The sequence below is a fragment of the Zalophus californianus genome, chromosome 7, assembly GCF_009762305.2.
Source record: "Zalophus californianus isolate mZalCal1 chromosome 7, mZalCal1.pri.v2, whole genome shotgun sequence".
In the NCBI taxonomy this organism is placed as follows: domain Eukaryota; kingdom Metazoa; phylum Chordata; class Mammalia; order Carnivora; family Otariidae; genus Zalophus; species Zalophus californianus.
In genome coordinates this window covers 46,177,686-46,189,937 of record NC_045601.1, presented here as the reverse complement: position 1 = coordinate 46,189,937, position 12,252 = coordinate 46,177,686, and the positions used below count along the sequence as shown (strand labels likewise).

Here is a 12,252-nt window from a genome sequence, read left to right as displayed (position 1 = left end):
TAGTGGAGACAGTGAGCCATAGAAGGAAGGAACAATGGGGGCTGGATTCCACTGGGATCTCTGAGAAGCACTGAGAATACCTCCCAGAGTTGTCAATCCAAGGGGCAGGAGCCTTCACTGGCCCCTAAACTGGAGACTCACCCACTGGCTCCTGGTTGAGGCTTACCACATAAGCCACGTGGACTCCACAGGCTTCTGGGGAAAGTGAATGACACAGGTGTGCTTGAGGTGGGATGATGCCATTTAGCACAGCAGTGGCTGGGATCAGACATGAGCCAAAGGGATGTGACATGGGTCATCAAGTGTCTGCCCAGGGACGGCAGATTCCAAAAGTGACATCTGCACCAAGGAAGGGCTCAAGTTTAATTGCGTCCTAGGGCCAAACAGGATAAGTTCAATCCCTCTCCTCCCTGAGACCCTGGAGTGCCTGTGCTATGCTCCTGAGTTTTCTCCCAGATAAGTACACTATGTTTCCTTACATGATGTGATTTTTTTGTTATTATTATTCCTCCATCGCTCTGGTTCTTCTCACATTAAACTAAAGGTGGACCAACCAGCACAGATATGAAAAGGTGCTATTGTGCAGATTACCTCATGGTGCTCCAGTGTTAGGCTGATGGTCTTAAAATTCAGTGACATTGGTACCATAAATTGTGGCTTTTTCATAATCCATTTTATATTTAGGGTATAGTCTAGTTTTTACATAATTTTTTTTTCGTAAGATCCTTAAATTAGGGATATCATTTTTTAACTTTCTTGTAGCTTAACCCTTCTTTAAAGACAGTGAACGCGTGTAATAGAGCCATTCTGAGTTGAAATAGAGGCCCCTCTAAATAACCAAACCCAAAGTCTGGTGTCTCATCAGCCAAGTTTCTGTGTGTCACGTAAATGAGGTGTTAATTTGTTCCCAGTGTAAAATTTTATTCTTTTTTAGGAAAATATTATTTTTATGATAACTACTTTGACCTGCCAGGAGCGCTTCTGTGTGCCAGAGTGGTGGACTCTCTAACAAAGGTGAGCCAGGGACTCATTTTTCAGAAATTATGATAGGTATTCAGTCATAAATCGGAGGACTTAATTATATTTATGTCTTTTGAGTTGAGTTTTACTCAGTTTCCTCTTTGTGGTTTTGGAAGTGACTGAGGAAGAAAAACATAGAGAATTTGGTCAAATATTTTGGGAAAATTAAATAGCCCTGACCATTTTTCCCCCCAGGGATACTAAACCTATTCCCCAGCAGGGGGTGCAAATGTCTAAAAAGAAAATACTTCACAGCTGGAAAAAATATTTTGGTTTCATTAGCAGAATTTAAAAAAAGAAAAATTAAAGATAATTAAGAAAATTCCACCTGTCCTTAAGCACTCTAAATAATACAAAATCAAAAAAATGAGGTGAAGTTTTTAAATTCATCCTTTTGAGCAGTTTGATGCGTGTAGATTTATACTGTTGATGAAGATTTAATATACTTAGGGCTTACGATCTGTGAACAGACACCAGTTTTATGTCAGAATTACTTTTCTGTTTTGCATATGTTGTCTTTGAAAATCATAACGATCATGTTATTAATAGAACATGGATAGTGGTTTACTTTTGAGCCAGAATTAGTCATGTGTTTGGGAGTTTCCATTGAGCAATTACTTTATTATGTAGACATTACTTACATGAGATGGAATCAGTTTTTCATCCATAGTGACTTCAAGCAAATGTATTAGTCTTCAGATATTTCAGAGTTTAATTAGATACAAATGTCTAGTAGTTTGTTTAGATAGAAGGACACCGGTTAATAATGTTTCCAAGAAAGCAAGGCCTTGCAGCCTTCTCTGTTTCAATGTAATGTTTATTTGCATCCTGGTTTTAAAAAATCTAAAAGTGGTTTATGTTTTGGATTTGGAACCTCCTTCATCTCTCCTATAGAGATTTGCTGCTCTTTTTTATTGAAATCAGGTAAATGTGCACTGAATTCTAAAGTAACCAGCTTTTAGGACTTTAGGACTTGAGGCTTCCTAATCCCATTGATGCCACAGTACATGAAGTGGCACATTCTGATATCTCAAAAGCTATAACACTGTAAATTTACTCCTGTGTTTAAAATACATAATTTTTAGACTTCACACTAAGTAGAAATTTCTATTTTATTTGGGCTACATGAGCTATATTAATATTTAGTTGTATGTGTGTATATATGTATCTGTAGCAGTGATTTTCTTGGAAGATTTTTTTTCTTAAAGTCCCATTTAGAGAATGAGTTTTTTCATCGGTTATCTTTTCTAAATATGAGTCCCGATTTTAGATTACGGCAATATTGTATTGCTTGCTTTTTTTTACTGTGCTTAAAAACATCATTATTACATGGGTTAACATTTGGGATTTTTTTTCTTTTTTTCTTAGCAGAACAACGGTCAAAAAACATTTGATTTTTGGAAGGATATAGTTGCTGGTATACAACACAATTATAAAATGTCAGCTTTTAAGGGTGAGTAATGTGAAGGGAGACCTTCTAATTGTTGTTTTTAAATGCTCTGCGGCTTGTAAATTACTTTGAAGTTACCTATCTTATTAATGTTCCTCAATTAGGACTTGATTTTTATCTAAAATTTTGCTACAGAGTTGGTACTGCCTCTATTTTAAGAGGTTCTTTTGAATTCCATTCTTCTTGCTTAAAAACAGGACTGGTTGACTCAGAATGGGTCAGGTTGCCCGTGGGGCCTCACAGTTGCATCTCAGATTTGCTTGGTAAGGTTGCTCAGAGGTTACTTCTAAGGAATACAGGGATGCTTTATCATAGGTTACCTTGGGGACTCGAACCAGACTGTCCTGAGTCACCTAGTGGACTGATAGATGCTCAAGAGCAGTGTTTCTCAGCTTAGAAAAGGGTTGCTTTTTGATTGACATAAAATTGCCTGCCTTCCTTTTAACGTAATTTAAGTCATCAAAATAATCCTGAGTATTGTAACTAAAAACATGTCAAGGCAATAAATAGTACCTGCAGAATAGTTTTTAAAAAATTACATATTTCTCTGCCACCTGCTTATTGCCTTCCCTGAAGAAATCACTGCTTTGGGGAGATTGTCTCCCTTTTCTGTGCCTGGTCACTGGCCCTCAAACCTGGCTGATAGGTCCCATGTGGTCCCGTGGTTGCCTTTCCATAGTCCACACGGAGTGCTGGGGGGCGTGTGTGAATGACCATCCCCAGTAGAGGGCAGTATCCATGACAACTGTAAGAGCCACCCACCACTTTATTGTTTTTCTTTTATAAACTTTGTAAAGTGAAAACCCTTAAAAGAATGGTTGAGAATAGCAATTGCTGCTCTCAAATAAATTCAGCATAAAAATCTGTTGATGTTATTTTATTGCTTTGTAAATAAGGAGTAGGTAAAACATGTCATGCTTTAATAAGTGAGGCACAGCCTAAAAGTTTTAAGCAGCAATATAAAAATACAGTACAGAGCATAAATAAATAACATCTTTTCATTTCTACCCAGATTTTGAAACCCTTGACATTAGCTATAATTTCACTAGAGTGGGAGGCTCAAGGTCCATATGGCAATAATCTGTAAACCCACAAAATCATAATCTGTAAGACTCAATATGGAATTAAGTCAAATTAATTACACTTGTATTAAATAAATAAACTAGGTTAGACACCCATTTCCCAGTTGTGAAGGATGTATAGAAAGCTTTTCTGCAATCACAGAAAAGTTTGAAAAAGTTCATGGCTAAAGCACCTTGCATTTCAGATTTTAACATCATCCTTTGGTTTTTTATTAGAGCTGTAAGAAGTTTACGTGCACCTGTACATTTGAATAGATCTTGACGAAGGGGCCATGTAAGCCTTCGAGTAATGCACCATGAGAAAGACCTTAGGGTATACGGTGCCTTTTAAATTTGAATATTCAAGTATTTGAGTTCTAGACAGACATGATACCCTCTGAATGTTTCCCAGAAGTTCTCCTGTTAATCAGTAGAAAGAGGCTTTATTTTTTTTAAATGCTGAATTTCTGAAAGCAAATTTCACGTAATTTAATGTCACATTTCAGGGTTTCTTTGTGATCATTCTATTTTTTTAGCCCACTAGGACTTTCAGGGTGACATTTTTAAATACTGAAGGAGTTCACAGAAAACTTTAAAGAGCCTTAGGACTGCTGAGTAGAAATTGAAGAGAGTCTTCATCTGTTGTTTACCATTGCTGCTCACTTTTTCACGGAGGGAGAACTGGCTGGTCTGAAAGCTCAAATCCGTATTTGGAAAATTAAAATTAGTCACGTTTTTTTGGCCTACCTCCATATGCACTTTGTGGGGCGCAGTGGAGTTGGGGAATGCCTTTTCAAGCAGCCTTACGTTAGCTCGTTGGGAATATGCTCACACTGGTGCCACCAAGAACCCTGAGAAAGAGGAGTGGACGTACTCAGAGGAGTACAGCCCGTTCGATCCAGCATTGGGCAGCTGGAGCCACACCTGGTCGTTCTCCATGAGATCGAGTACGGCACTCCCCGAGGCCTGATCCAGGTAGCCTTTGGTGTATTCGTCATAGGTGTACATTACAGGGGTGCCATTCTTATACAGGCCCACCCAAACATGGGTCCCTTTCACATGCACGTGGTAGGAGAAATAGTACGTCCCTGGTATCCTGCAGGTAAAGATTCCAGTTCTTGGGTCATAGTGCTGTTGCCTGTTATACAAAATCTTATCAAATGGGATGGGAATGCCTACAGCTGGGTACGCTTTGGAGAGAATAACAGTGAAAGCAGACATAGGCATTCCTGTGACTCCCTGGTTGGCACTAACAAAAGGCCTCTGGCCTGCTTTTATAAAGCCCTCAGACAGGGCTGCTTGGCCTGGGGGGCCAGGGGGGCCGGGGGGGCCGGGCTCTCCAGTGTGGCCTCTCGGACCCGGAGGCCCTGGTGGCCCCATGGGACCGTTGGGCCCCTTCATTGCTGCGCCCGCTGGGCCAGGAGGACCTGGGGTTCCTGGGTCCCCCCTAGCTCCCGGGGATCCCGGAGCACCCGGTGGCCCAGTGGGGCCTCTGGTTCCTGGCGCTCCGGGGGCACCTCTGGGACCGGTCTCACCACTGTGTGCAGGCATTCCCTTTGCTCCCGCTGGGCCCACGGGGCCTGGGAGACCAGGAGGTCCTCGAGCTCCGGCGTCCCCTTTGGGGCCTGGTGACCCTGGGTCTCCCTTAGGACCACTGCTGCCTGGTTCTCCTGGGTACCCTGGTTTTCCCTCTGACCCAGGCGAACCCCTTTCTCCCTTGGCCCCAGGGTGTCCTGCAGGCCCCACTGGCCCTGTCTCGCCTTTGGGGCCTGGAACCCCTGGGCTGCCTGCCACGCCCTTTGGTCCTTGGGGCCCCATAGTTCCGGGGGATCCGGTCAGACCTGGTTCCCCGGGATGACCTGCTGGGCCTTGCTCCCCTTTAGCACCTGGACTTCCTGGAAGGCCAGCAGGCCCTCTTTGCCCTCTCAGGCCAGGCAGCCCCACTTCCCCAAAGCCAGGAGCCCCCGGGGGCCCAGCTCTTCCTGGAGCCCCGGGGTGACCTTTGGTCCCAGGAGTCCCTGGCTGGCCTGGGGCTCCTGTGGCCCCCGGCTTTCCAAGGCCTTCTGGTCCTCGTTCCCCAGGAGGACCTTGGGGGCCTGGCAGGCCAGCTGGTCCCCTCTCTCCTGGAAAGCCCCGATCGCCTTTGATGCCTGGCTGTCCCGGAAACCCATTTTCACCTCTTTTTCCCACTCCAGGCGGGCCAGGTGGTCCCATGGGACCCTGAGGGCCAGGAAGCCCCCTCTCACCTGGGTGTCCAGGAGCACCATACCCTGCTTCGCCTTTCGGTCCATGCACACCAGGTACTCCCGGTGCACCCTTCTCTCCAGGAAAGCCCCTGGGTCCTGGAGCTCCTGTAGGCCCTTGTTGTCCGGGCTTTCCCACAACAGTAATTCCGGCTGGGCCGGGGATTCCGGGTGGCCCTGCTGGGCCCCGGGGTCCTGGTAAACCAGCTGGCCCAACAGCTCCTTTTGGTCCAGATGGGCCTTTCTCCCCTGGTTTTCCTGGGAGTCCTGGTGGACCCGGGTTCCCAGTGGCCGATGGTCCCGGTGGTCCAGGCAACCCTGGCTCTCCTTGGGGTCCGGGACTTCCATGGCCTGGTTTTCCTGCAGGTCCAGATGGACCTGGGTGCCCTCGAGGTCCAGCGGGGCCTGGTGGACCAGGAATACCTTGCTCTCCTCTTACTGACAGACCTAAAAAACATACCCGATACACACACCCAGAGAGAGAGCTGATTAGTAACGATATTGCACTGTCAGTCAGTCCATTTTGGCAGACTAGTCTTTAATGGTTTCGACAATACATTTTATACTGTATTTAAAAACACTGCCAGAGAGGATGGACCATGGCTACCATAATACTTTCAGTACATCCTAATTATCTATGAAAATAAACTGGGGTTGAAGAATTTGTCTAGAGTAAGAGTACGGTGGAGGTATTTACCCCATTTCTTTTGGGACTATCATCTACCTCGAGAGGAAAGGGGGAAAAAGGTATTTGATAGAAAGGAAGAAAAAGACAAATGCAGAATAAATGGGAAAATACTTAAGAACTATAACTGCTTTCTCTCACAAAAGCTATCCTATCAGACATCAGTGAGAAAATCTGTCATAGCCTGCTGAACACAGTTTAGATGTATTTTTTTCACCCTCAGTACATACCATGAGCTCCTACACCCTCCTTTCATTGACTTAACATTGAAACAGAGAATTAGAGAATTAGATCCAGTGGGCAGAGTGTATAAAATAGTGTCAAAATGTTTATCTAAAGTTTTCTTTGATTAATGCACACAGTTAGTGTTGATTTCACAGAGCTGTGGGTCCATTTGAACCAAATACTTCTACTGATATTATGAATTCAGTTCAGAAATTGTTTATTCACCTCCTGTGACATGAAAAGGGCTCTTGGGCCAGAAGAGTGGGGAAGCACAGGATGCATCTTATAAGAGCTTCAGTCATGAAGGGAGTAAAACAAATGTCCCTGTGATAAGAGGTGTCCAGGGTTTTGGTTTTAGTCATACAAAGGTGGGATTTAACAGAGCATTCTGGTATTAGGATATATAACTGGGGAAATATTACCATATCAGAGAATCTTTAGGCAGCAATCATCATAAGTATCTATTATAAAATACTCTTTTCAGGGCCCCTGGGTGGCTCAATCATTAAGCGTCTGCCTTCGGCTCAGGTCATGATCCCAGGGTCCTGGGATCGAGCCCCACATCGGGCTCCCTGCTCAGTGGGAAGCCTGCTTCTCCCTCTCCCACTCCCCCTGCTTGTGTTCCCTCTCTCACTGTGTCTCTCTCTGTCAAATAAATAAATAAATAAAATCTTTAAAAAATAAAAGATTCTTTTCTTTCTCAGAGAAATTCTTCAATAGCTAGCAAAAATGGTAATAATTAGGTATGATTTAAATGTCTATTTGCAAAATTTGTATTAAAATCATTTTGTGTTTAATTAATCTTTAGGAAGATAGCTGGAATGCCTGCGTATACTATTTAGATTCTTTTGCTGCTGGAAAATGGTTCGTAGTTATGGTAGATTTAGCAAATGGCGTAGTTACTGAATGGTTTGGTCAAAACCCTGAGAATGACTTATGGCTGTGACTTTTGAGCCACATCTTTTTTGTACAAAAGTGACTACTTAATATACTTAAACTTTACCTAAATCTTTAATGGCTTTAGAAATCAGAATGAAGAGTAAATTGGAATTAATATTAAATGAATTGTAAATTGCCTTTGAAAACATATGCTTATGGGTATGGTTCACATTCACTATCAATTGCAGGTACATTATGATATTTTAAAAAATCTTTCCTATTAACTGGCATGCAAGAAGTAGTTGCTAATATTATTCTCTTGGGTATTCCTGATATTTGAAATACATATGGTGACAAATGAAATATAAAATACACAGTAGAATCATTAAAGTAGATATGCTAAAATAGGAACATTATTCTAGACTTGGATATTTATATTTTGTACTAATTAGAGTTATATTTCATTTTGCAAATATTTAAATGTATGGAGCTTTATTCACTCATGGATTTTCAGATATCAGGAAGAAGACTATGAGAAAAATTAATTTATGGAAAAGATCTCCATATACTCATATCATTGATAGATTGACTTTTTAGTGTACATACATTATAATGTCTATAAATATAAAGGGATGTAATATATTACAAATAGAATAGATGAATAAATAGAAAATAGCACTTTTTTTCAAATGCAAACTATATTAGATTGAATGGGTTTGCTTCAGAATCTTACCTGAATCTCCTAAAGATCATATCCATACTAAAAATGACTATCTTAGTCTGGTTGGAAATCTGTTTAACTGTTAAAATAGGGAGGAAAAACAGTCTTACTGAAAATGACTACATAGTGGGGGTATCTGGGTGGCTTAGTCAGTTCAGCATCCGACTGACATCAGGCCGTGATCTCAGGCTTGTTAGATCGAGCTCTGCTCTGCGCTCAGCTCGGAGTTGGCTTGGGATTCTTTCCGTCTCCCCCCCCCCAACAACTAACACTCTTTCTTTCTCTCTCTAAAATAAATAAATGAAATCTTTTAAGAAAGAAAAGAAAATGACTCCATAGAGCACCATTTGAGAGTAGAAGTCCAAGGACAAGGGTGATCTCCGTCACTTGGAATGTTGCCCTCATAGGTCCTCTACGTCTTGATGTAAGAAAGAATGTGAGTTCTGTTATGTCTTTGGGGCATAGCCCCTGTTTGTTGCTTGCCAATTAGAAAAAACTGAAAGATTAGGATGATACCATCCTCAAGGAAAAATGATTGCCCAGCAGAAAAGTTTCTGAAAGTCCAGAAACCAAAATAGTGGTTGATCATGTCAGAATATGGCACCCATGGGGCCACCAGCTCTGCATTCCTTTGCGGCATAATTTGGTGTGTTTTGGCTGAGCCCTCTTTGAGCCTGTGTTGGACAGATGGGCCCAGGAATTACACAGGCACTCTTTGTATTTCTGTTATCAACCTAATGTTATACGTGTATAGACTGGGCTTTTGTCTGTCTTTTGGTGCATTAGTGCCTGCCAGTGAATGATAATGTACTTGAGTTTCCACCTTGTATTATCAAGTAGAGACTGTAGTGGATTTAGCAGTTAAAATGCAGCTTCTAAGTTTTTCATTTGTTAGTAAGATATATATTTTCATTTATTTTGCAGAAATAGCCAAGGTGATGCAGTACAGTAAGGTGGGAAAATAGAAATATTTTTAACCTTCCCTAAGTGGTGCATTTGATTTTAAAATCAAGGCTGTATGGTAAACTATAAAAAGTCTGAATTTGTGATCATAGAGGCTATACCCAGTGATACATGTCCTAGCATTTCACCTTGCCATTCATTGCTTCAAGGGAAGTAGCAGGTTTCCTTGCCTTTTTTCCTTTCTTTCATAACTTTTCTCTTTCTCATATTGTATCTGTATTTTGAGACATTCAAGAGTTTTTGTGATGCACCTGTGCATTTATTTTTAAACATTAAACTTCCTTTCGTGTAATGTTTTAAATTTCATCTTTCTTTTTAAGACTATCCTGTAAGTTTAATTTGCTGAAAATGGTCATCTCTAAAAACATCATTTGTAGAGTTTACAGCAAATATCCTTAGCATTATTTGCAAGGTAAAATAGGTAACTATAATGAAAAAATACTAAGGAAAGGAAATTTGAATCCTACAATCAGTTCAGATGATGCAGTTTAATTTAGTAGATGTTTTTCAGGCAGTGCGTGCTGGATGTCATTCCATGGAATTAGTGAATGTGAAGCCTAATAATTGCCCTTCTTTGAGAATCTGTTAGTAGTGTGCATGCATTTTCTCACTTCTCTTCGTAATATCTGAGAAAGCTGAACAGCTGGGGAAGAGATTCAGGAACAAAGCTAAAACATATCTGAAGCTACCCCTCCCCCCCAGTACTACCACAGCGTGAGGAGGTGAAGTACCAGTAATACAGCTAATACTCGAGTACTTTACAGAGGGTAACTCAACCTTCCTAACAGCTCTTTGAGATCACTGCTGCTGCTTTTCCAAATGAGGAAATTAAGGCACAGAGAGGGTAAGTAGCTACTTGAGGCCCCACAGTTAGTACATGGCCGTTAAGTCTGTGTACTTGACTACTAACCCCTACAAAAATGTCTAAGTAGTTAAGAAAATTGCCGCCTTGTTTGCCTATTAAATTTCGTGGAAAAGCGTTAGATTTCATTTGATAGTTAAGACTCAGTTTTGTATATATTGGTGGGCTAGCCGAATTGGTTGTACAAGTAAATGATGGTTAAGTATTTAGATACCCAAACCTGCTACTCTCTTTGTATAATTGGCAGTTATTTCTCGTTAAGACATTTTTAAACTTGATTACTTTGTTTTGGATTCGTATTTCTACATTATGGTTAGTTTTTTGTGCAGAAGCGCCATTTGAGGGAAAAACTTTCCACACCTAAGAGTTCTTAATATTCTTCGGATACATCTTTCTACTCTACTCACTGTGTAAAGGATATTAATGTTCTTGAATAGACCTGCTTTTTTCCATCAATCATTTTGTTTTAATATTTTGGACAAATGCGGGAGTTTGAAGATAATTAAACACCAAGTGGAGTTAAAAGCGTTTTGTTCAAGAGATCATTAAGATTGTAGAAAGCAACAACCAGTTGGTTAATACAGCAAAATATATAAAGTTTACCTTTACTCTTTATGGCATAGGGAATGAAGAAGTGTGTCTTGGGGTTGGGTGGGGGGCCTTTTATGCCTGTAGGTGTTTGGTATTGCTCAGCATAAAATCCTCCATGAACCAGGTTCCAGGACATTAGCAGCAAAAGGGCTGTTTGTGGCAGCATGTTCTCAGATGGCTTCTGAAAAACAGAAAAGAATAACTTCTTCTTATTGACCTGTTTTATTTGTCTGATGTTGGATACATGAATTCTTTCTTTTGTTAACTACCTTTTTTACCTTATCCTATCTGTTTTTAATATATTCCATAAACCGGAATTAGAAATTTTTAGTTATATGAATATATGACTTAAGTTGTTAGTGGAAACCACATTCAAGTAATCAAGTAAAACCGAAGTGATTTTTAAAGAAGAAATATAGAAACCGTAAAATAATTCAAGATCTTTAACATAGGTTGAAATATCCAGTAATTTCAAAATAAACTAAATAGGACATACTTTTACAAATATGGTTTTATTAGGACTGTCTTTTTATAGAGACTACCAAGGATTAAACTTTCTGAGTACACTTTAATGGAAAGTCACTTATTTTAAATGAAAAAAACAAATAATTTATCGAGGCTCGTTTCCAAACAAGCTAGCATGGAAGTCCACCAGAGCATCAGGTCATAGACTTACCTGGATGCCAGAAGTTCCTGGAGATGGTTTCTTGGCAGCCTTTCTGAGCCCTCCTGTGTACAGGTGAGGAGTGCAGAAGGTACCTTCTCCAGAACTGTCCTGAAGTATTTATACTGTTTCTCCCTTACTTCATGAGGTTCCCCTGAGTTTAAGCTCCTCCCCCCGAGAGGTGGAGAGTACTAATTATAGTGGAAAGTTCTATTGGGCAGGCATACAAGATCAGGTTGGGCTCTCTTTCCTTGTTTTCTTTTTGAAAAATAAACTCTTTGTCTTAAATATATATTAATAGTTTTAACCATGTACCATCTTTTCTGAGTTTTTATTTTAGAAGTTATTACTCAGATGTTTAGGTTGGTTCACGATGGGATGATAATACTCCCTTTGTATTTTTGAAAGCACGTTCTTGTGTTATTTGGTTGAAAATATTTGGTAGTATATAAAAGTAGGAGAGGAAGTCTTTTGGAGGGGTGTGTGTGGATTTAAACCATCCTCTAAATTCTTCAATTATGACATAAGGCCCTCAATGTGTCCATCAGTGTTCCTGAATTTTTATGCAGATAGCTTACTCCAATTCTTACTTACTTATGAGCTTGAGAAAAACAATTAAAATGTAGGTATGTTGTTTTATATCTTAGGATTTAATGTAAGTCCTTAGGATTTTAATGTAAGTTAATAAGAGAAATTTTAAATATGTTAATATCTACTTCAATTTTTACATATTAAATATTTTAGTTTTCAGACAGAGGCAAGACATCCATAAATTTGATAGTAGAGTTAGCAATATAACTACCCTGAAGGATTTGGACTCTTATTTATAACACAACAATATGTTCAGTAAATAGCTTCAGGTTTTATTGCTTAATTTTGGATTTTACT

At 40.3% G+C, this 12,252-nt stretch overlaps 2 protein-coding genes across 8 annotated transcripts in view; one reads left to right on the top strand and one right to left on the bottom strand.

Annotated features, from left to right (window-relative positions):
• Window positions 1–12,252, top strand: part of NT5DC1 (5'-nucleotidase domain containing 1) — a 145,087-nt gene that overhangs the window by 12,532 nt on the left and 120,303 nt on the right. Inside the window, exons 5-6 of one of the 2 annotated variants that reach the window (XM_027602046.2) lie at window positions 935–1,014; window positions 2,392–2,473. In XM_027602046.2, coding sequence (XP_027457847.1) covers window positions 935–1,014; window positions 2,392–2,473 — 162 coding nt within the window. Of the gene's footprint in view, window positions 1–934; window positions 1,015–2,388; window positions 2,474–12,252 lie in introns of both variants that reach the window. The other variant, XM_027602045.2, reaches the window with a different exon arrangement.
• Window positions 3,341–12,252, bottom strand: part of COL10A1 (collagen type X alpha 1 chain) — a 156,180-nt gene continuing 147,268 nt past the window's right edge. For 5 of the 6 annotated variants that reach the window (XM_027602044.1, XM_027602038.2, XM_027602040.2 and 2 more), the window contains 2 exons: window positions 10,713–10,881; window positions 3,341–6,221 (listed from right to left, as the gene is read on the bottom strand). In XM_027602044.1, the coding sequence (XP_027457845.1) occupies window positions 4,360–6,221; window positions 10,713–10,866 (2,016 nt within the window). In that variant the 5' untranslated portion in view covers window positions 10,867–10,881 and the 3' untranslated portion in view covers window positions 3,341–4,359. Of the gene's footprint in view, window positions 6,222–10,712; window positions 10,882–11,376; window positions 11,390–12,252 lie in introns of those variants that run through there. The other variant, XM_027602042.1, reaches the window with a different exon arrangement.